The sequence below is a fragment of the Diorhabda carinulata genome, chromosome 8 (assembly GCF_026250575.1).
Source record: "Diorhabda carinulata isolate Delta chromosome 8, icDioCari1.1, whole genome shotgun sequence".
Taxonomy (NCBI): domain Eukaryota; kingdom Metazoa; phylum Arthropoda; class Insecta; order Coleoptera; family Chrysomelidae; genus Diorhabda; species Diorhabda carinulata.
The window spans coordinates 10,280,883-10,302,812 of NC_079467.1; the positions used below are offsets into that span (position 1 = coordinate 10,280,883).

A 21,930-nucleotide genomic window follows, 5' to 3' on the forward strand; every position below is an offset into this window, starting at 1 on the left:
TATATATATATATAGGTATTATAGTGTGTAATGTTTATTTTTATAAATTTTATTTTAAATAAAATAATTTGGGCGCCATTAATAATTATTTGAATTTCTTTATTTTATTATGTTATTATTATTTTTTTTATTCTCAGGGTATTATATTGTGAGGTCAAATTAAAAAATTTTATTGCGATAAATTGTTATGGTTATAAGGTCAGATTATAATAGTTTTAAGACCGGGTCTGTTCTTTATAATGAATAAAATATTCAAAATATACAATTTCTTAACTAGCTATTACAATTATTTTATTTTACAAACATTCATTCATTCATTCATACTCATAATTGCACTCATAAAACTAAATTATATGGAAATGTGAACTCAAATATTATATACTAAAAGAAATACTTAAACTTAATAGAACAGTACCTTAAGTGTTTGTTATGTTGTATTTTTAATTTTTTTTTTTTTAAATTGGAAATTGTTACGGCCTTGCAGAATAAGCAGATACTCCGCTGTAGTTCCACTCCTGTTCTTTTCCTTTTCACAACTTCTTTATCTTGGAAATTGTCCCTTTGTGAGTATTCTCACTTATTTCACTTTATTTAATTGTTTTCACTAATTTCTTATTACTACACTTATACAATTATTAATTATCAATCCTTTGAATATTTTATGCCTTTTTTATCAAGATTTTAATTTTTTTTTAATTTCAATTAAAATTATTTTACTCTTTTTTCTCTTACAAAAAAAATTTTTTCGTTGTTGATATTCTTCTTCATTCTTTTTCTTCATTCTTCTCTTTAACCAATGATATTTATTTTAAAAGTTAGTTACTAAATTGTCATTTCTAAATTTTTAAATTATTGTGACTTTATTCAAATAATATTATGCTATAATTTCTTTGTTGTATTTATTTCATTCCTATGTTATTAATTTTATCATTGCAGTTGTCAAAATTTTTATATTTTATCATTTATAACCTTAAAATTTATGTTGGTATGTCACACAAATTTTTGAAGTTGGTGCTCCTGTTTTTATCTGTCAATTTATGGATTAAATTCTTTGATTATACAGGATTTGTCAAAATTAAATAATAATTTAGAATATAGTGTTGGGCAAAACTTAATATAAAGAATGTTATTTATTTTATTGTGATAAACTGCTCTAAGCAACCGAATAACAGAACTGAACTATATATATATATATATATATATATATATATATATATATATATATATATATATATATATATATATTTCGTAATAATTTGTCTTGATTTTAGGTCTCTTGTTTGTAAAATTCAGTTTAACATAACATGTAAAGATTGATATTTTGATAAAAAAATCAGTGATCTATTGAATAATATAAATACGCAAATTGTCAATGTTTAGTCATAGGTCGAAACATCAAATTTTCACCTATTATTTTGAACTGATTTCCTATCAAAAGATATTTTTAATTAATGTGGCAAGGAAACACCAAAGTGGACTAACTTCAATATATTTTCCGAGCTTTCGAATACTTTATGTATTTATCGTCTGGGACTGAAATTATGGTCAAATACTATATAAGATATATGTATGAATGTATAACAATAATAAAATTTTTACTTATAATAATTAATTAAGATTTTCGGTGATTTTTGATATTATTGATGCTAGTAAAAATTTTTAAACTCATAGAATTCAATATTCAAATTGATGTTAAATTGATTAATTAAAATATTGATTCTGGTAACTATAGGAACTTTCATTAATTTTTGATTGGTTAGATTATAAATGACGTTGAATTTTCATAGGTGGATAAGGATAAGTTTTTGTGAATGATCTTTAATATTGATATGGATAACATTAAATTTCAATAGGTTGGGTAATATAAATGACAATAAATTTTATAGGTTATGTCGTTAAAAGTGAAGTTGAAATTTATAGGTTAGTTGAGGTTAGTTGGGTGTTAATGGCGTTGAATTTTCATAGAATTTGTTTTTTCAACATCTAAAAGATTTGCATACATTACACTAAGGTTATTTAAATCAGTTTTCTTATTAATGCATTGATCATTTTGAGCAATATATGTTGTTTCTAAAAATAAACATTTTTTGTAGTTTTTTTTTCAGTTGTCAAAATTTTGGCAACAATATGAATCATGAATCTGTTTTAAGTTCCGTTTTGACGTATGATTATGAAACTTGGGTAAACTGAAAATTAAATTTCTACATTTTGAATCCATTAGTTTTCACTACTTCAATCTTTATACAAGAACTATTGGAGATATGAGTAACAAGATATAAAATTGAATAAATAACACAGATTTATTAATTGAAACAATGTATCAGATCCCCAATCATATTTTCTACTACATTACTATGAACGTGCCCTCCTCATTCAGAGCACATTCTATTCACTTTACATTGTGACTTGACTTCTTTGTTGATTTTTAGCATATTTTTTGGTTCCCAGTTTATAAAGTTAGGGGTTATTACTTCAGTAATAGTAGCAATTTCCAATTGCCATGAGCTCGAATTATATCTGAAACTTGGAACCTCACAATGTCTCCAATTGCTATGATGTATTTAGCAATTTTTCAAGTTTTTTGTTTTTTTTTGTCCTTAATGATTTGAGTTGAGTAACTGAATAGGCGACAAAAAAATTGATCCCTTTTTCATTAAGGATAACTTGAATGATCTGGCGTATCTAGATTTATTGGAAAATAGTATTATACCTAAGTTGCCTTGGATTTCCAAATCCACGTTCACCAAGGACTAACTTCAATATATTTCCCGAGTTTTTGAATACTTATGTATTCATCGTCTAGGAAATAATTAATTAAAATTTTTGGTGATTTTTGAGATTGTTGATGCTTGTAAAAATTTTGCCTACCTAGGCCTAATCCTACCACAATAAAACAATTTCGTTAAACCTTATTTTACAAAATACTAGCAAACGCGGCGAACTCCGTTTAGCCACCAAATGGCTTCGTTTTATGTAACATTTCGTTTGGTGATTAAAAGATGAAGAGAAATTTTTTTTTGTTTTATATTTGAAAAGGAAAAAAATTATTTCATTTCACAACAGTAATGAATTCATTTCGATTACAAATGAAAGTGAATCCAAAGTAAATATTGAATCGAAGCGTTATACGTGTCCGCAAATTATCCGTTTCATTGAAGTGCCCTTTGGTAAACCACATTTTTTGATTTTTTGGTCTGACGTTAACACAAACAAAGCGGATGGTTTCCCAACTCGTGAACACGCAACGTATAACTGCCCATGTGAAAAACAAAGATTTTCTAAATTTATTCCGCAAACACAAACCAATTGGCCTTGCGACTTGTTAATTGTCATTGCGAACGCAAGGCGAACTGGAAGTTGCAATCGTTTGAATTCAAACGGAAGATCAGTCGGAATCATTGGTATTGGAGGAATACATACATTTTCACCTGCGTACTTTCCGTTAATAATGGTTGCCTCAATCAAATTCGGCATAAGTCTTTTTACCGAAAGTCGAGTACCGTTGCAAAGTCGCGGTGGATTCAAATTACGCAATATCATAACTGTACCAACTTTGAGTTGCAAGTTATGTGGTGGAAATCCTGGTAACTCCAGAGAGTTCAAAAACTCTGTTGGATAATTTACTACATCATCGGGATTTGTTATGGAATCAACGGATTTGTATGTCACCAAATCGCCAGCAATTTTTGATTGAATGGTGAAATTCAGTGCGTTTACATCATTATTCTTTGCGACAAGAATTGCTCGTTGACTCAACCAAGCATAATTCTGATAATTCTCACCAATGTTTGGGAAAACATTTTCAATAAGAGCTAATTGAGAGTCTACAAATCGGCAAAAGTCGTTGGTAAGAGTAACTAATCCAGAGGTCGCATCAACTGGGACTTTTCCATTTCCAACAGCTAACAATTGTTTGGAAAATTGTGCAGCACTTTGATCATTTTGAAGTTGAACTCTCATATTAGTTGTTAACGATAATGTATTTACGTTATTCCATAAAGGTGATGCCTTTAGGCAAGCATTCCATTCATCTGCAGGTGTTCCACAGAATTACTAGCAACATCTGCCTGAAATCGCCTGCCAACAATATCAAGCCGCCAAAGATGTTGTTATTTCGCCGAAGATCCTTCAGTATAAAGTTAAGTGCTTCAAGTGATTTCTTATGTGCCATTGTGCACTCATCCCAAACAATGAGCTTGCGTTGCATTGACAATTTTCTCATTGCACTGGATCGGGAAATATTGCATGTTGGAGTATCAATTGTGTTTAAATTAAGTGGCAACTTAAGCACAGAATGTGCAGTACGACCGCCATCTAGAAGAGTCGCCGCAATTCCAGATGATGCTAACGCCAAGCTATGTCACATCTTGATCGACTTAAAATATTGATTTGTAGTACATGCTTTTATCAGAGATGGCGCTGTATGTAAAGTAACATAAGTAAACATTTAAAGTAACCGTATATTTCTTAAAATTAAAAATAGAAGTATCCTAAAGAATATTCTTATTTATATATATATATATATATATATATATATATATATATATATATATATATATATATATATATATATATATATATATATATTTATCTTCTTTATCTTTGGAGATGTTGGCTTTGTATCTTACTTTATTTAACTCGGCAAAGTTCATTGAAGGTTAAATATCAATTAATATCAGTACGTAAATAGGATTACAACATAAAAACGTTCACAATGTATTTTTGAAATAGTCTTAAATAGAATCATTAAAAATTAGACTCTATAATAGTATAGTAGTATAAATAGATAGAAAAATGATATTTCGTTAACTTTAATACTACTAGAATTCCCCATATAGTGGAAAAGGTGAAATAGATATGAATAAACTACATTTTTCAAAACTTTTATTCTACCTTAATGATGACGAACAAAATATTTCTACAAAATGGCCCAAAGGATATTCGATCTTCGCAACTATCATACGTTAATTAATTCAATTTCATTATTATTTAATAATCATTAACTACGAGAATATTTCAAAATGAAAGCATTCCTCATTTTGCCGTGCTTATGTTATAAATGGAAAATATAATCTCTTTCGCATTTCAAGCACTGGACAAGCTCCGTCTCCAAATTATTCTCTTAAGAATCTTGAGTAATCTCACCGCCCCACTTTTTTATTAGTAGATATCTATAATAACATATCAATTTACTTCTACTTTCTCAAGCAAATAACAAAATCGGTGTATTTACTTCTTGGTTATATATAAAAATATCGAAATAATAACCGCTTTTTGGTGTATACTGCTCGTTTAGCATACATTAAGCACTAAACACTTTATTTATCTTTACTCAAATTATATATTTTCTCCTCCTCATTTCATTATAATTCAATTGAGAAGAATATTGTTAAAAACTTCATTAATGGGGCAATAAAAACTGTTCCTTTTCCATCTGTTCCTACTTTAATCTGTTACATTTTCACATGCTAATTGAGAGCTACATGGAAAGTTGGAATGGATTCATTAATCATTAATCACTAGTTTCAGATAAATTGTATTTAAAACATAATACATTATTAACTCCATATGAAAAAATTCAATGTTTTATATTTCCATTGTTTCTAAAGTCTTCAGTATAACAATAAAACATTAGATGAATAACATTTTTCATAACACTATACACTTATCAACAGGATTCATATAGGTTCCGGATTTGCAATTAAAATCTTTAGCAAAGTGTCTAGAATTCCTGAAAGAGCCTAAAATTCGAAATGCTGGATTTAAATGCCTCCGAATTAATGTAGTAGCATTTGTATTGCCATTACACATGGTGCCTGCGTAACTTAACCAAAATAGCTGGTTTGAATTATATTTAAGCCCAGGTAGTTGATTGATACTTTCGGCTTTCTGTTTTCTGAATGCTTCATAGGATATATCGACAGAAGCGTAATCAGCAAAATTTTCGTCAAACAGTTTGTTGCAAGTCTGGAACAAAATAATTGAAAAAATGAAGTATCAGAACAAGAACTATGAAGTAAGAGGACAATATTGTTGTAAAAAAAATAATAATAAAAACTCATAAATTATGTCATCGGAGTATTTACAAATCTATAATAAACTGCTGCATAATGTATGTTAGAAAATTCCAGAAAATAGTAAAAAAAGTTGTACTGTACAACAGTTTCACTAGATTTCGGAATATGAAAGTTCTAAAGAAGATTTAATCATGCAATGAGAGAAAAAGCAGTAAGTATGGAATATCTTCTCAAATACCAGTAATATAAAAATAGTAATTAAAAAATAATTATGTTTTAAACCTTGATTTAATTCGAATTTTTATATTAAACTTACTTCATTTATCGAACCCTTTAGATCAAATTGTAAACATTCTTCCAAAAGACACTCTGTATTTTTCGAAAATGACTGATAGGTTTCGTTGGACCATTTCCGTATTTCTTTTTCAGTCGTATGCATAAAAGTATCCACTATTCCAAAAGCATGAGTAAACTCGTGTGCTATTATGGTTCCCAGAACGCTGTAATTGCGGAAATTCAACCCTTTATGGGAATCAAATACTCCCCCAATTATTGCAGCTGGGATATCTAAAATCCAAATATCCAAATTAGATTGTAAAAAGGAGAAATGGCTAAAAACAGTTTCTGCAGATTACCACGTTTTGCTCCTCTATACAAAGTATTTTATTCTATAAATTTACTCTAATGATTATTGATTAGTCGGATCAAAGTTGATGAGTACTTTTTGACAGTTGCTCTAATTTCTACAGTACCAAATAATAAAAAGATAATTTGAATCTGTTCCAGATATTTTCTAAAGTTTCAATTTAGTATTATAACATGCCAGAAGAAAAGATAGTACAACCATGTCGAACAGTATTAACTTTACCAAACATTGTCCTCTTATGAGGGCATTTTGAAAGCTACAACCCAAGTTCAGGTAGATCACTTATCAGCTGATTGCGTATCCTAACCCAGAACGAAATTTAGATCACGGTTTCCGAACGTCGCGTTCAATTACGCTGTTTATGTAAATTAATAGTAGACAACCATATAAGAAAAATAAATACATGTTCAAAAACCTATAGGCAAATAAAACAATCCATTAGCTAATCGCTAGAAAGGATTATACGACCAGTTACCGAACAACAATAAGCGTGTCCGGGTTCGTTTCCGAGCATTCAAACATGATCGGATTAACCCGATCATAGTTTTCGAGAACTCCTATAGTCTTGTAGTTCTTGATGTCTAATAATATACTATATCAAATTAACCCTAAACATAGTATTGAAGCTACAAAAATTCGTATAGAGGTAAATATTGGCATCAATGTTCAGAATACCGTACTTTTTTCCTAAGTGAATTGAATTAAAAAACATTTTCACTATGACGATAAAAATTTTTCAACTTCCAAAATCTTTATACTTCAGAAACGGTATCTCTCAGGAAAAAACTATTCAGAATTTATTTTTAGTAGATAATTATGTCATATACATTTTTGGTTTGATCTAATTTTATGATAAATCATAATAAAAACGATTATTTCCATCCCTTAATTCTAATGTCATTTATATGCGTTTATATAAAAAATTGACGATTTAGGTTCCGTTAGCAGTTTCTCAAATAATATTTATTACTTACATATAAGATTTTCTTTCGGTAGATACTTAGCTTCGATAGTTACAATGTCGCGATATAATTCGCCTTGTTGATAACTGATTTTCTGCCTCGTCAAATTGAGATTATATTTGTCACGACTTTTGTCCACTGTTCTTACTATATCCAATGTATTATTAAAATCAAGAATATTGATCTAGATATGAAAAAATATACTATGTTAAAGTGATATCACATTTTATATATTTGGTGTTTTCGTAAGATAAAAGAATCAGAAATATGAACAAGAGAGAGTAATTATGTTTTTATTTATTTCTTGAAACCACATTCATACATTTTTTCATAAAAATTATAAACGCGAGTCGAAAGAAGTGACATATTGAACGAAACTGTAAAAGAATACTAAATATAGATTATCAGTGTCATCAATCTTATTAAAAAACTTTGAATTTCTTACAATCGCAAACAATATTTCAAACTTAGTTTATTTACCTGTTCCCTTACTTACCTCATCAACACCTAAAAGGTTATCAAATTTTTTTTCATCGAAAACCTCATCTGGTGCACCAATGAACACTTTAATATTACGCAATTTATCTAGGGCATAGGTCTTGTGATTCTGATTCATCCATTTAGACTCATTGATGTGATCTTGCAATATATGTTTAATGTTGTTCACAATTTCATTAATAGATTCTCTTTCCGCTGAATATTTTCTGGCATAAGCTGCTTCAGAAACGTAAGCGAATCTGGAACGAGTTAATTGTGTAGAGGAATAAGTAAAAATTTATTATGGATATTGTACTGTTGTTCAGGTTTGAAAAAATTATAGTAAATGCGGTATAAATACATTGCTCAATAGCTTAGAGTGTGCAAAATATGTAAAACTTTTTTGGACATTCAGAAGAGTACTCATAAACGCGCCTTAAAATCAATCACTGTAAACCTAGAAGCGCCGAAAATAATAGATACTGTACAACACATAGAGACCTCGTTTATAAAAAGCTATCCACAGCGAAACACTCTATGTCTAGTATTAGAAATTTTGAAAAAATCTGGGAAACATTTTTAATCCAGTGAAAACTTGAAAATTCATTAAAGAAAAATATCTTCAATGATCATTTTACTAGTCACACAAGTACAAATTATGAGTTACCGTATCAAACAGTTTTCTAAATAGATAACAACGATAATAACGCAGATTATTTACAAGACTTACTATGAATGATTAAGAGTAGTATAAAAGATAGTTTTATTCATCAGCAGTGGACATAAATGGATGGGGAACGTTCAGCAAACGAGATTACAAGTGAAGTTACAAGTGAAGATAATAAAGATAATCCACGGCATCATTTATAGATAATAAGAACTACCTGAAATTTTCCCTACATCAACACATCAGTCCTCATTGAAGTTATTGACAGAAAAGCCATTCCTACGAAGCCTTGCTCACCCTATAGTCTTTATATGTCACTTTTTAGAAATCATGACATGATGACGAAGTGATTCTAAACTGACCAACTTATGATGATTAACACAGACACTTAGAATTGTGAAAGCAATGTTGGAATTTTTGTGTAAATTTATATTGTGAAACTTCATACTAAAATTTTATATAAAACTTTTTACTGTATTTTAATGGTCTTACTCCGTATACTGTATTTATATGTCCAAAATACTTACACTGTTTGTATCATATCCGAACAGAAATCTGATCTGCGACTGGGTTGGCTGTTGTTAATCACATTTTCGTATGCTTCGAATTCTCTTCTAATATCTCTCGACAGGAATGGATACAAAAACTGGGTGATTTTCCAAAATATATAATTTGCTTTGGTGCTAGAACATATATAATTAAAATTTTATGGATAATATGTAATCATACTCATGATCGTCTCTAGGTTTCGGAATTTTGTATTGTAATTCACCGCACAAATAAACCGAACGAATGCGATGCTAATGATACAACCCCTTACAAACACTGATTAAGATCAACAATCACATTAAGATCACATAGTCAAGACTATTAGATTAGTATGAAAGTTTCCATACAATTAAGATAAATATGATAGTCTATCGCAAGCTATGTTGATGTTTCTGGTTTCTGATTTAGGCACCTATTCATTATATCTAGAACTTGCTTACTGAACCAAGCAGAGAGGAGGACGAGGAACAGGAAGAGAATGATAAAATAATTGAAATAAAGATGAAATAAACATACAGCTGATATAGCATGGAGGAACCAAACTTTAAGGAAGAATAATTAAGAAAATATGGTTTAAGGAAAGGATATCAAAAGAATTGGAAATCAGACAAATTTAAGTCAGTCAGTGGTGGACAAATAATTACCTTTGCTATTTCTACCTCGAGATTATGATCAAAAGTTGAGGATATGAGTACTTACATTGAAGAAAAAATTATTAATTAATTAGAGCCTTCCATACTAATAGAAAATTTCTTCAATTTCTTATTCCTTAGACCTTTTGATATGTTTATATTTCTAAATGTTCTTGATTTTAGGTCTCTTCTGTTTCAAAATTAGTTTTTTTTTAATAAGTTCTAAAAGATTGATACAAAATTGACGTTTCGACTAATTTTAAGTCTATCAAAATATGATACTTACCCTGGCAATTTGTATATCTATATTGATTAAAAGATTCCCTTCATCATGAATATAAATACGCAAAATGTCAGTATCAATATCATATTTTGATTAAGATTTAAAATTAGTCAATTTTTAATCAATCTTTTAAAACATATTAAAAATACCAATTTTGAAACAGAAGAGACCTAAAATCAGAACATTTAGAAACATAAAAAAAAGATTGGACCACTAATGATGTACTCACCTGAAATAATGACCCTAACAAGAAATTATGAAGAAAAATTAAGAAAAGGAACGGAAAGATAAATAACCAAAACAATAATGGGACCAGTGAAAATTAGTGAAGGGGAATAGGATAACAACGAACCGTGAAATAACTGACGAACTCAACGGCGAAGACATTGTGAAAAAAAAATCAAAGCTCAGTGACTCCATTTGTTGGGGCATGTATAAAGAGAAGGAATAAAATATATGGCATTCAATATGATGCAATGGGATTATGGTGGTAGAAAAAGATGCGGCGGACCTAGGGCAAAATGGATAAATAAGGTGGGGGATGACTTGAGCAGAGTAGGAGTTAAAAACTGTAGGAAAAGACAGCAAATAGGAAGTTGTGGCTGAAAATAAGCGAATAGGTGTACACATGGACTATGGTGACTGATCCACTCCAACAAAAGGATCTAGAGAGTATGTTTGCAGCGCAATACTCAATCATTATTTTCAAAACTTTCGGTGAAATCAGTGTTTTGCATTAGAATATAAAAATATAACTTATTTTATCAAAATGTTCTGATGCCCATTATTTTCCAAACATTTATAAAGTCTACTCTTAAACACCTCTCTAAAATTTTGAAAAATTCTAACTAAAACATAGTAAATTTGTCTTTATATTGATGTTTGTATTTGAAATTCAATATTAGAATACCTTCGCCTATTCTCATTCCATGAATACCTGATTTTTTCGTAATTGATTATTGACAAATTAATGACTGAATTGATAAGATAAATTTACTAGATAACATAATACAATACCTGATACTAGTTTGTTCCAGTAGTCGTATAAGTTTTGAAAAATACAAAGAAGATACTTCTATTGAAGCATTGGTTTCAATGACAACATTCGTGAATAAAGAAGCCCAAGGAATATTAGGAAATTCTCTTTTTAAGTCACTGACCGTCTTGTTTGTAATGTGGGCTGTAGATTCTGAAATAATCTAAAAATCATAAAATTGTTAAAAGTACCATTTTCAATATAATTTGCATAATATTTAATTCATTAGCTGTTAACAAATATTCTTTTGATTAGAAACATTTAAATAGGTTGTATTATCGATACTAATTATTTAAATAATAAGTAATACTGTAAAACTATTCAAGTACAAGTATTCAAACTAGTAAATTACCTGAGCTAAAGAATTCTCAAATTCAACGATTTTTCTGGATGCATCAGCAATTTCATCTAAGGCCCTATTAGATCCCAGCCTTTTCACAACATTCTGTATAAGGACTTGATAGTTGGTTTTGTGAATATGCTTGATAAAATTCGTGTTAGTTGGAGGCAAAATCTACAAAGTACTCAAAAACATTTCAGATACTCCGAAGAAGTTTAGGTTTGTTCGGTGTTCTTGACAAAGTCATTTTTCGTAAATCCATTTGAAAACAACTAAAGAAATTAACATGGAACCAAATATTTGATTATTATATATATATATATATATATATATATATATATATATATATATATATATTATATATAAACGATAAAGAATATTCACATTAATATACAAGAATTTTTTTTCACGTCAAAAAATTTAGTATTTATAAGTATGTAAAATTAATAGGTTTTAGTTTAGCTACAGTTTCTTAAGACATTACATTGGTTATCCAAACGGCAGTGTAAACAATGTATTCAGTATGAATTTTGCTATCGGTTCCAGAAATTTTAACTTAGGTATAATTATTCGTATAGTGCAAACCTTTTTCTAATCACTATCAATAACATCATACAAACAAATGATATAATAGTAGGCTGCTGGCCCAAATATACAATGATCAACTATTAAAGATTTAGTTGATATTTTTAGATGAAAAAATAGAGAAACTTTGCGTTAATATTTACAAAACTTTGAACAACCGTCTAATTGAATGTGATCATAATTTTTTTTCCAAAAAAATTTGATTATTCAGTTTCTTTGGTGCCGTCTCATTTACCGTGTATTGAGGGTAACGAGATTAACAAATCACAAGAAATTTACATAGAAGAAGAAGAAGATTTACTGATACGTAAAAGGATAGATATGTACAATTTTAACATCTCATTGATATAAAGGCTGGAAGACATCAAGCTCTAAATTAGCAGAGGTGAACAAATTAGTGCTTTATTGGGAATACAAATATATACCAGAATTAACTAGACTAAGATTGGGTATACATGTCATAGGTCAATAGACAAGGAATTTTAGCTAATATCTCAGGATAATAGGCACTTGGCTGATGGCGCGCCACGTATGCCTATTTTCCCGGAGTATTAGCTAAATGCCGGACAATAGATTATTCGTCGAAAAATGACCAAGCGTTTGACTATTCTCCTGGTACTTTAGCTAAAATTCGGATAACAGACTATTGGGTTTACAGAATAAGATTAAAGATTTTGATTTACATTTTATTTTATTTTTAAAACAAGAACACCGGTTTGTTCCACATTGTTTACCTAACCTAACCTAACATAACCTTTTTAATAGATATTCTATTCTAATTTTAGCTAAAGTTCCAGGGGAATAGACAAACACTTGGTCATTTTTCGACGAATAATCTACTGTCTACTGTCTACTTGTCTATTGACCTACGATGTACCCACAGTTATTTACAAGAGTTTTTTCTTAAGTGAAGATTAGTGTTGTATTATACAGAAATATATAATCACAATATAGCAAAATACTACATAAAATGCTTTCTCATAAATCTGACTAGATTTTTTGAATAATTTAATATGCTTGTGAAATCTGATATCTACATCCAAAACTGATAAATTAAACTACTGGTAAGTTTATCGGAATATACGGGATTTTTTTTAAAATTGAAATTGTGTTCGATATTAACAAAACTCATTATTTACTAGTATTGTTGAAACTTTTGAGCTATTCTAATTTAGTAATCTATTTTTAATGGTTCAGACTTCAAATGTGCAGCTAGTGAAAATTATGAATGAGTGGGTAATTACATCAAGGGTAATTGTGTAAATTTATTCGCTATTCTCTTAACAAACAAAAACCAAACTAATTTGTACTGTTTACATGAATGAATCTACATTCATGTCGGTTAAACTAACATTTGTGATAAAAATAAAACTACTTTAACAATTTTACGATAATTTCTACAGGTGTTTGTGAAGGTCTTCGATACTATTAACATATTAATATTTTCAATAATCATACAAGATATGAGGAAAATGTAGTAGGAGAGATGAAGGCATAAACATAGTATAGACATGATATAAGGAATAATTCATAAAATTAAGTGAGTTATATCAAAAACTTGTCATCAAAATTAAAGATATGCTTTTATAGTAAAATATCAAAATGAGAAAAAATTATGTTTTCACTAGAACTGTACATAATAGTTGGTAATCCAATAACGATGCACACAATTGCAAATATTCTGATGATTTAGATCTGTTTAATACCTTATTCTCTGAAAGAATAGAGAATGGAAAATTTAATATATACAGAGGATCTTTTTTCAGCGGACCTATATCAAATTGATTTGCTGAAGAAGTCAACCTTGATATGTACAATACGTAGCAGTTATTGATATTTGCACAAGATGTCAGATTGAAAACAAGACCGCTTAAGACTTTTCAACGTGTACATATAATTTATCAAGTAAATCAAAATTATTAGTTGGCCATATCAGTGGGGGTAGGCAGATGAATATTTCAAATGGACTTGAACTGGAAAATAAAAAAATCCATGTTTCGTCAAATGAGCTATCAGTTCATTTGTAGATAAAATATGATTGGTGCACTCGAAGAATATATGGTTAGGTCAGCAATTTTATTATTATTGCAAGTACAATTTGGAGAGCTTACTAAGCCCAGTCTGTGAAGATACGCCGGAAGCGACCATGATTATTGATGAATATTTACTTATGTTGGGGAATTCAAGGTGCGATATTTTTTTGGCAGTTCAGGATGAATAAGGAAGTATTGATTTTTAGATTTATTAGCGATATCATCATATATTTTGACCAATCTGATTTAATAGGCTTCAAAATCTGCTTTTTCATTACCTATGATCCCTACATGAGCCTTAGTCCAGATAAATGTTATATTTATATTTGAAGAACTAATGAAATATGTGAGTTTTTTAAGTTGAAAATTACATTGTTTTTGAAGTGGAAATAGGAGTGTGGATAATTTTGGTACTAGCAGATATAAAAGAGTATAAAATTTTGTTGGTAGGTTTATTAAATGTTTTCTCAGAATTTTACTAACCTAACCAATGGAAAGGTACTCCACACTATACTTTTTTATTTTCTCCTACGACCAATTGAAAGATGTATCTTTATTGATTGATTGTATAATTATCACATAAAATTTTATAGGATATTCATTGCTTTTAAAAAAGTTCTCCAATGTTTCTCTTTGCTTTGCTTAAATATGACTAGTAACCGATTCTTCAGTAGCACAAATAGAAAATAAAACTATTGCATTATCTGACCCATCCTAATATTCAATCTTTTCAATTCCTGTCATAAATACATTTCCAATAATATTCAACTAAAAAACAAAAATTAATGTTATGACCTCATTTAACTAACATCTCCTAAAATAATTAGTACGGACCAGGACGGATTCGATAGTTTCATGAAATAAACAATTTATGCCAAATTCGCGAGTTATCTTTTACCCTTTCTCTTTTAGAAAGAAATATCCCTATTTCCGTTTGCACAATAAATGCCGAAAAATAAATATGATTTGTGACAAGTAGTCAAAATAAAACCTCACAATACATTTTAAAAGATCATAGACACGCGCATATAAACAAACAAAATGTTAGTAAGATTTATATTTTATACTTACTCTAAGCAGATGCTCGGTGTCTGTTAACGAACGCTGATAAGTATCAATCTCGAAAAACCAATTGTAGAACAATCCCATCTCCGCACATTGCTTGGTAATTTTTTCCAAGTTATAAGAGTTAATCCATTCCAAGGATAGTATGGGCCACCCTCCAAGCTGTTCATATATTTTCTTGATACTCTGATTATCATCTTCCTCTATTGCTAGAGTATTCATACAAGTTTTGTAATATTTTTTTTGTATTTTAATCGACTTAGCATCGTCTGCCTTGATAGCTCCGAGAGTAAATAATTCTAATTCATGCAGTACTCTCTTTTGCGATTCGGCCAGAGTCGACGTCGTTTCTTGATATCCACCACAAGCAAATTCATAGAAATTATCACAGGGATTGATGGAATTGTTTATTATATCCAAGAAGTATTCTGAAGAATTGACACAGTCCGCACTGAGACATATGTTGTCTGGAAAATATAAATTGATGAATGATTCGATAGATTTCTTAACATTTATTAACATAACTTTTTTATAGTAATTCTGATTATTTTTGTATATTCTAGATACGAAGAAGTACTCCTTAGAATAGAATCTTGAGTTAAAAAATGAATCTGATAAATATTGAACATTTGAATTATCATAAATCCTTTTGTCACCAGTGGAAATTACATTTTGATGAAAATATATTTTTTATATTAGCTCAAATCATTACCTATGCTAACATGCAGTGAAAGTTATGTATTTATATATTTTTTAATTATATTATCGTTTCTTATTAGATGAAAAGCTTTATAATTAGCATTTCTAAATTTTTTTAAGATTATATCTCTAAAAAAACACAATGTGAATAATAAAGTTCACGGAACAAACTACAGGTTTGAAAGAACTAATTTCGAACTTTTTTAACCTTATCTAATCAACAACTATAATAGAAGGCGAAAGGACCTCCTTAAAAATACGAAGAGAAGTGTAAGAATTGCAGTCACTCAGTAAATAAAGATTGTTTTAGAATTAGTTATAAAAGTAGTTGAATTCATTGAGAAAAACAATTTATAAACATCCTTTTACCGTTCTTCGGAATTAAAACTATGAATTAACAGAAAAAACACCAGAAAATCTCTAAAAATGATGCAAAGATTTATAAACGGGTTGAAAAAGTTTCTACCGGTGCCTTTTTCATCTATAATATAAAAATGAATAGCTGAATGTGTTGCTAAGCGCAAATCTCGAAAACAGCTGAACCGATTTCGCTATTTCTTTTTTTATAATAGTCCTTGAAGTACGAGGATGGTTAAGTCTAAAAACAATTCTTTTCTATCTTCAACAATATAATCAAGAGTTGTAGAGAGGTTCAGGGAAGTAAGTATCGATAAATGTCAAAGCCAAAAATATCTATAAAATTAAAAAAGTGTTGTCTCGTGATTCATTTATACTCGACATATATCTGCTCTGTTTGTTTACGTGACAGGTAATCAAACAAAAAATACAGTATATCATAAAGTAGTATGGTAAAAATAAAACTTATTTAGAATAAGTAAGAATAAAATGAAATATAATAAGTAGGTATCATAATTGATATTGTAATTTTCATTGAAAATTTTTAGATGTTTTATCATTTTTATTTTTCGACATAATGTAATTGTTGCCTTATTAACTCAATTTTCCCTTATTAGCAGACTCAGCGACCCGAATAGCAAAATAAGTATTAAAAAAATAAAGAGTCGACTGTTAGACGGTAAGAAGTTTGCCGGGTCAGCTAGTAATACCAATATATATGTCATATTCTTCCAAATTCCCAATTTACAATGAGGTCCTAAAAACTTATTTTCTTAATATCGCATCAGTAATATTGATAAACTTTCTATTTTGGTACATTGGTTGAATTATTTAGAATCCAGAGAATTTTTTTACAGCAAATCTAGAAATTACCGTTTAATATGAAAAATATGGTTTTATCCACGAATCTAATTCATAAGCTTTAAACTCATGAAAATTTGTAGTCTAAACATGAGACAATTCTCATATTGTAACTAAAATGTGGTGAAATTATCATCAAAATATTTTGATAAAGACTTAAAGAAAAGTCAATATTCATCTTTCAGTGTAAACATTTTAGATATATATATATATATATATATATATATATATATATATATATATATATATATATATATATATATATATATACATGTATATGTATGAGCGGTTTCTTATTGAGAACATGGCAATGAAACACCAAATATAGCTGGCAAAGATAAAGATTTCGTTACAAAAATGTATGTATATAAACGTGATTGTTATGGGGTTGTGGCAATAAAGAGTAAAGTATCAATGTCTACTTTTTTTAACGTATATTTCGAACTTTCAAATATTCTTGTTTTCATCATTGGGAACTTAATTAACCGATAATTATGCTATTTATGGTATGTAATTTGGAAAGATAGTTTTCTGAAAATAATACAATCATCAGGAATCACTCACATCAGGTATCATCCGCGTATAAAAACATTATCAGATACATATATATATATATATATATATATATATATATATATATATATATATATATATATATATATATATATATTGTATTCATCCGTTTTCACAATAGTTAGATGATAAATTAATATCCAGAAATAAGTTGATTTCTTACCCCTGTATATTTTTCTTAACTTCAACACCACAATCACCCCTGATAACACTATTACTAAAGTAACTATCATAACAACATAAAACGTGTTTCTTTTTTCTTTCCATCGTCTTTTTGGCAATTTTTCGTCCATGTCCGGAATTAAACTGAGTCGTAAAGAAAATATATTTTTCTCACAGTAGAAATCTTAAACTTTCCCGGTTACGTCACGAAATAAACACACTAGAAGTATGCATCTTAAAATAAAAGTAACACGAGAATTATTGTGGTAATTTCAATTTAACTTACGAAGGTCACGGAAGGTGATTACGTAAACTCAATGTTTCCTTTATGAAAACCATGAAGAAATTTCAATTACCCCAGTTTGGAGTATTTAGTTTAAATAATGTAGCCTACGCTCAGTAGTGTATTCCATCACTTACCCATTTCCTTCACACGGTTTTTTATAATAAAATAGGGAAAAATCGTTTCTTCACAACTCCAGGTTGTTTGAGAGTCTCTACCGTACATTAAATAGAACACATAAGGAAGAAACTTGAAATGTTGAGTAATCCATGAATAGGCAAGAAGTTACAGTTAATGATTGTTAATAATTAACAATGAAATAAATATTACAAGAGGTGAAGACACCTAACAAAATACCCAGAACATTTCCAATTCTCTCTTATTTGTATATTTATTTCCACCTAATTGATAATTGATCTGGAATTGTATTATTCTATCAGAATCGTATATTCATTGCTATCGAGTGCTTTTTATTTTGCTCCAAATTTGAGAAGCAGTCAAAAGAAAACAAAAAAGAAGAATGAAGTTTTTATAGGACAAAACGAAGTAACCCACTTCTGCTTACCGACAATTCTTTTCAGAATAAAAGTTCCTCAAAAAGCGAATAAAAAGTAAATTAGCTGCCTGTTTTTTGTGGCGGAATTTGTAACCTTTTTCTATACAGGGTGCTCCGGGACTCGATGCAAAAAATTCGGGAGTGAGTACATGACGTGAAAATAATGCTGTGACATGAAATAAATGTTATCACACGACAACTCGTTTATGACTTATATGCCTTTAAAGCTGCGAAATCAAAACTTATATTTAAATATATTTTCTAAATTATACATCCTAACATTATTAATTTTAATGGATGATTACTTATATCCATGTAGTGTTTTTTTTTTTTTGATAAGTTGTAGGCGTTGCAAGAAACAAAGATAAAGTGAAAACGAGAAAAATTAATTGTATTAATATCATTGGTCCGATTTGAATTTTAGTGCATTTATAACAAAAATGCATTAATGGTAGTGTGCTTATGTTCGCGGGCTTGTGTTGTACTATCATGGTATTTCTAATCTTATTAACTAAATTTCTTGAATTTTATAACGATTTTCCGTGACATTTGAGTTTTTCTGAAATGCCAAGAAGGCAAAGTATATGGCTCCTCTGCGAAAGGGTACCACCAAATTATTCTTTACAGTGCAGAATTTGAATGAACAATTATTCAAAAACCGCACCAATATTTCGGAATAGAGTTTACTTTGTATTTGATGTTCCCTGTTTTAAAAAAAAATTATTTTTAACAAGATCTTGGAAGATTTTTATCGTATAGTTATTGGTATATATTTATATAATAATTATTGTCTTGAATTATACATGAAATAAACTTTCAAACTATAGTTTTTGAGGCTTACAATATATTCAATATATTCTCTATTAAGAAAAATTTGGATTATGGATGTAAGTTTGGATATGTAAGCAATGAGAAATTTTGGATGTTTGTTTGATTTTCGTAGCGGAAAAAAAACATAATGGACATCAGAATCTTCATACAATATATTCAGAAATATCTACCTGAAACTCCGAAACTCCTATATATATATATATATATATATATATATATATATATATATATATATATATATATATATATATATATATATATATATATATATATATATATATATATATATATTGACGTATGTGTGCTAAAAACATGAAAATATTCATTATACAAGATGAATGTAAACAAATTTGCGATCAATAGAATATCAAATTTACGATGACTTTTATTATTTGGACTATTAATGTTAGATTCGAATTTGTTTTTGTTGAGCATTTAACCATCAAAGATCAAGAAAAATGCGAGGATATTGATTACTGAAAATTATTTATATTTTTTTATATAATTATTTATAATTCTTCACTTTTGTACTTTGTCCCACAAATAATTACATTATAAAATGATAAAGTTACTAAATCAAAAAAATATTTATAAAAAATCAAAACAGATAAAAATAATGCATTCATTAATACACTTTTAAATAATGGTTTTAATTACAATTAGTTACAATTTATGCACAAAATTACAAACCACCAAAACTATATGGGCTGCGAAAATTACAGAAACCTTATGTTCCAATAGTATCATGTATACACCATTTTACAATTAATCTAACCAGCCAACATTTTATCAAAATTAACTGAAAATGGTTTTTATATAGAAGATTAATTCATGCTTTTACAATTTTTAGATATATTACATATACCTAATATTAACAAAATCATATCTCAAGAAATCGACTTAATGTACACCAATATTACAAATGACGATACCTAAATTATAATTCACACCTAAAAATACAAAAAACAGTGTCATTATAGAATTACCAAATAACAATTTGACGTTTCTACTTCTTTTAGTCTTTATCAAAATATATAAACTATCAAGTATAAGTAATAAACCATTTTTATGTCCGCTAATTATTGATATATCAAAAACCCATTTTATACGCATTAAAATATGTGACAGAATGATTTAATATTTAATTGACTACTAAAACAGTCTGTCGTATCATTTTAACTTTTGTACTGACTATTCTCAGAAATAAAAATTTTCTAATAAGTATTGGATCTATGGAAAAATCTCAATTGAAACCTTGTAGTGTGTCAATTTTTCGATTTTATTTCTCATAGCCATATGAATATCTATTACCACCCCAATTTATTTCGAGCCATACAGGATGTCCCTATAATTGATCATATTTTTTAATTCTATATTAAAAATCAGGTCAATCTTAAATGAGATTATCTAGGTTTTACCGTTCGGAAAATGTTTCACTTTTTGCGGAAATTAATATCAATATTGATATCTTGAGCTATCAATCTTGAATTTTGAAGGCTATCTAATGGATTAAACAAGTTGGTTCTGTTTTCTGACAGATTCTCAAATATATTTGGTGAAAGGCACGTATTCCCTCAAATTGTAGTTTTTATCTAATTTTTTTTTGTTCTAATTTGTCTTTAATCTCCTTGTAATTGAATTTATCCTTTCCTTCATTGAATATTCTGTGTTATATTCACCATTGCCGTTTTCATTTTTATTTTCATGTGAATGTTATTCTGAATATGATTTTACCATAAAATTTTTATGCAATAAATTTGAACCATGACTATCAATAACAAACTTTTGATTATAATGTGTGTCTGTATACTGCAGTAAAATGTTCTCTCCCGTGCTATAAATAACTTTATTTACGATAGAAAAATCGCGCAATATACCACATTCCCAAGTAGCAGTATTGATGTGTGCGATATTTATTATAACCTAAACACTTATTTTTATGTCAGAAGTGAAAGGAACCATGATTTTCATAAAAAGTTAGTTAGGTAACAGTTAATAACTTAACAGACAATAATGTTAACAACTAACTGTACATATAAACTTGTAACTTATATTTCGTTTATTACCTATTATTGAAAAAAAATATACCGTATGATTATATCACTAAATTTCGAATTCGCATAAATTGGTTTACATAGACCCGTTTTTTAAAAATAAAATTTCGTTCAAAAGTAGAATATAAGATGGGATAGAAAGCTCTTCAAGATATTTTATTCTACTGAATTAAAATTTATATTCGTATGGTTACTTCTTTATAATTCTAATATTTTCAATAAACGAGTTAATTTAAAATACGGTAACCGGTAACATCTGATT

At 28.4% G+C, this 21,930-nt stretch overlaps 2 protein-coding genes across 7 annotated transcripts in view; one reads left to right on the forward strand and one right to left on the reverse strand.

Annotated features, from left to right (window-relative positions):
• Positions 1-21,930, forward strand: part of LOC130897272 (protein prickle-like) — a 629,019-nt gene that overhangs the window by 559,193 nt on the left and 47,896 nt on the right. Inside the window, exon 1 of one of the 6 annotated variants that reach the window (XM_057806042.1) lies at positions 14,470-14,573. The exons of the other annotated variants lie outside the window; for them this stretch is intronic. The gene's annotated coding sequence lies outside the window, so the exon portion shown is untranslated. Of the gene's footprint in view, positions 1-14,469; positions 14,574-21,930 lie in introns of those variants that run through there. 6 annotated transcript variants of the gene reach the window in all.
• LOC130897274 (neprilysin-2-like) lies at positions 5,521-18,192 on the reverse strand. Its single transcript, XM_057806044.1, has 9 exons — positions 17,946-18,192; positions 15,299-15,759; positions 11,622-11,783; positions 11,251-11,432; positions 9,297-9,452; positions 8,122-8,362; positions 7,638-7,809; positions 6,334-6,584; positions 5,521-5,967 (listed from the first exon to the last, which is right to left on the reverse strand). The coding sequence occupies exons 1-9, from the start codon at positions 18,073-18,075 to the stop codon at positions 5,650-5,652; spliced, it is 2,073 nt and encodes a 690-aa protein (XP_057662027.1). The 5' UTR covers positions 18,076-18,192; the 3' UTR covers positions 5,521-5,649.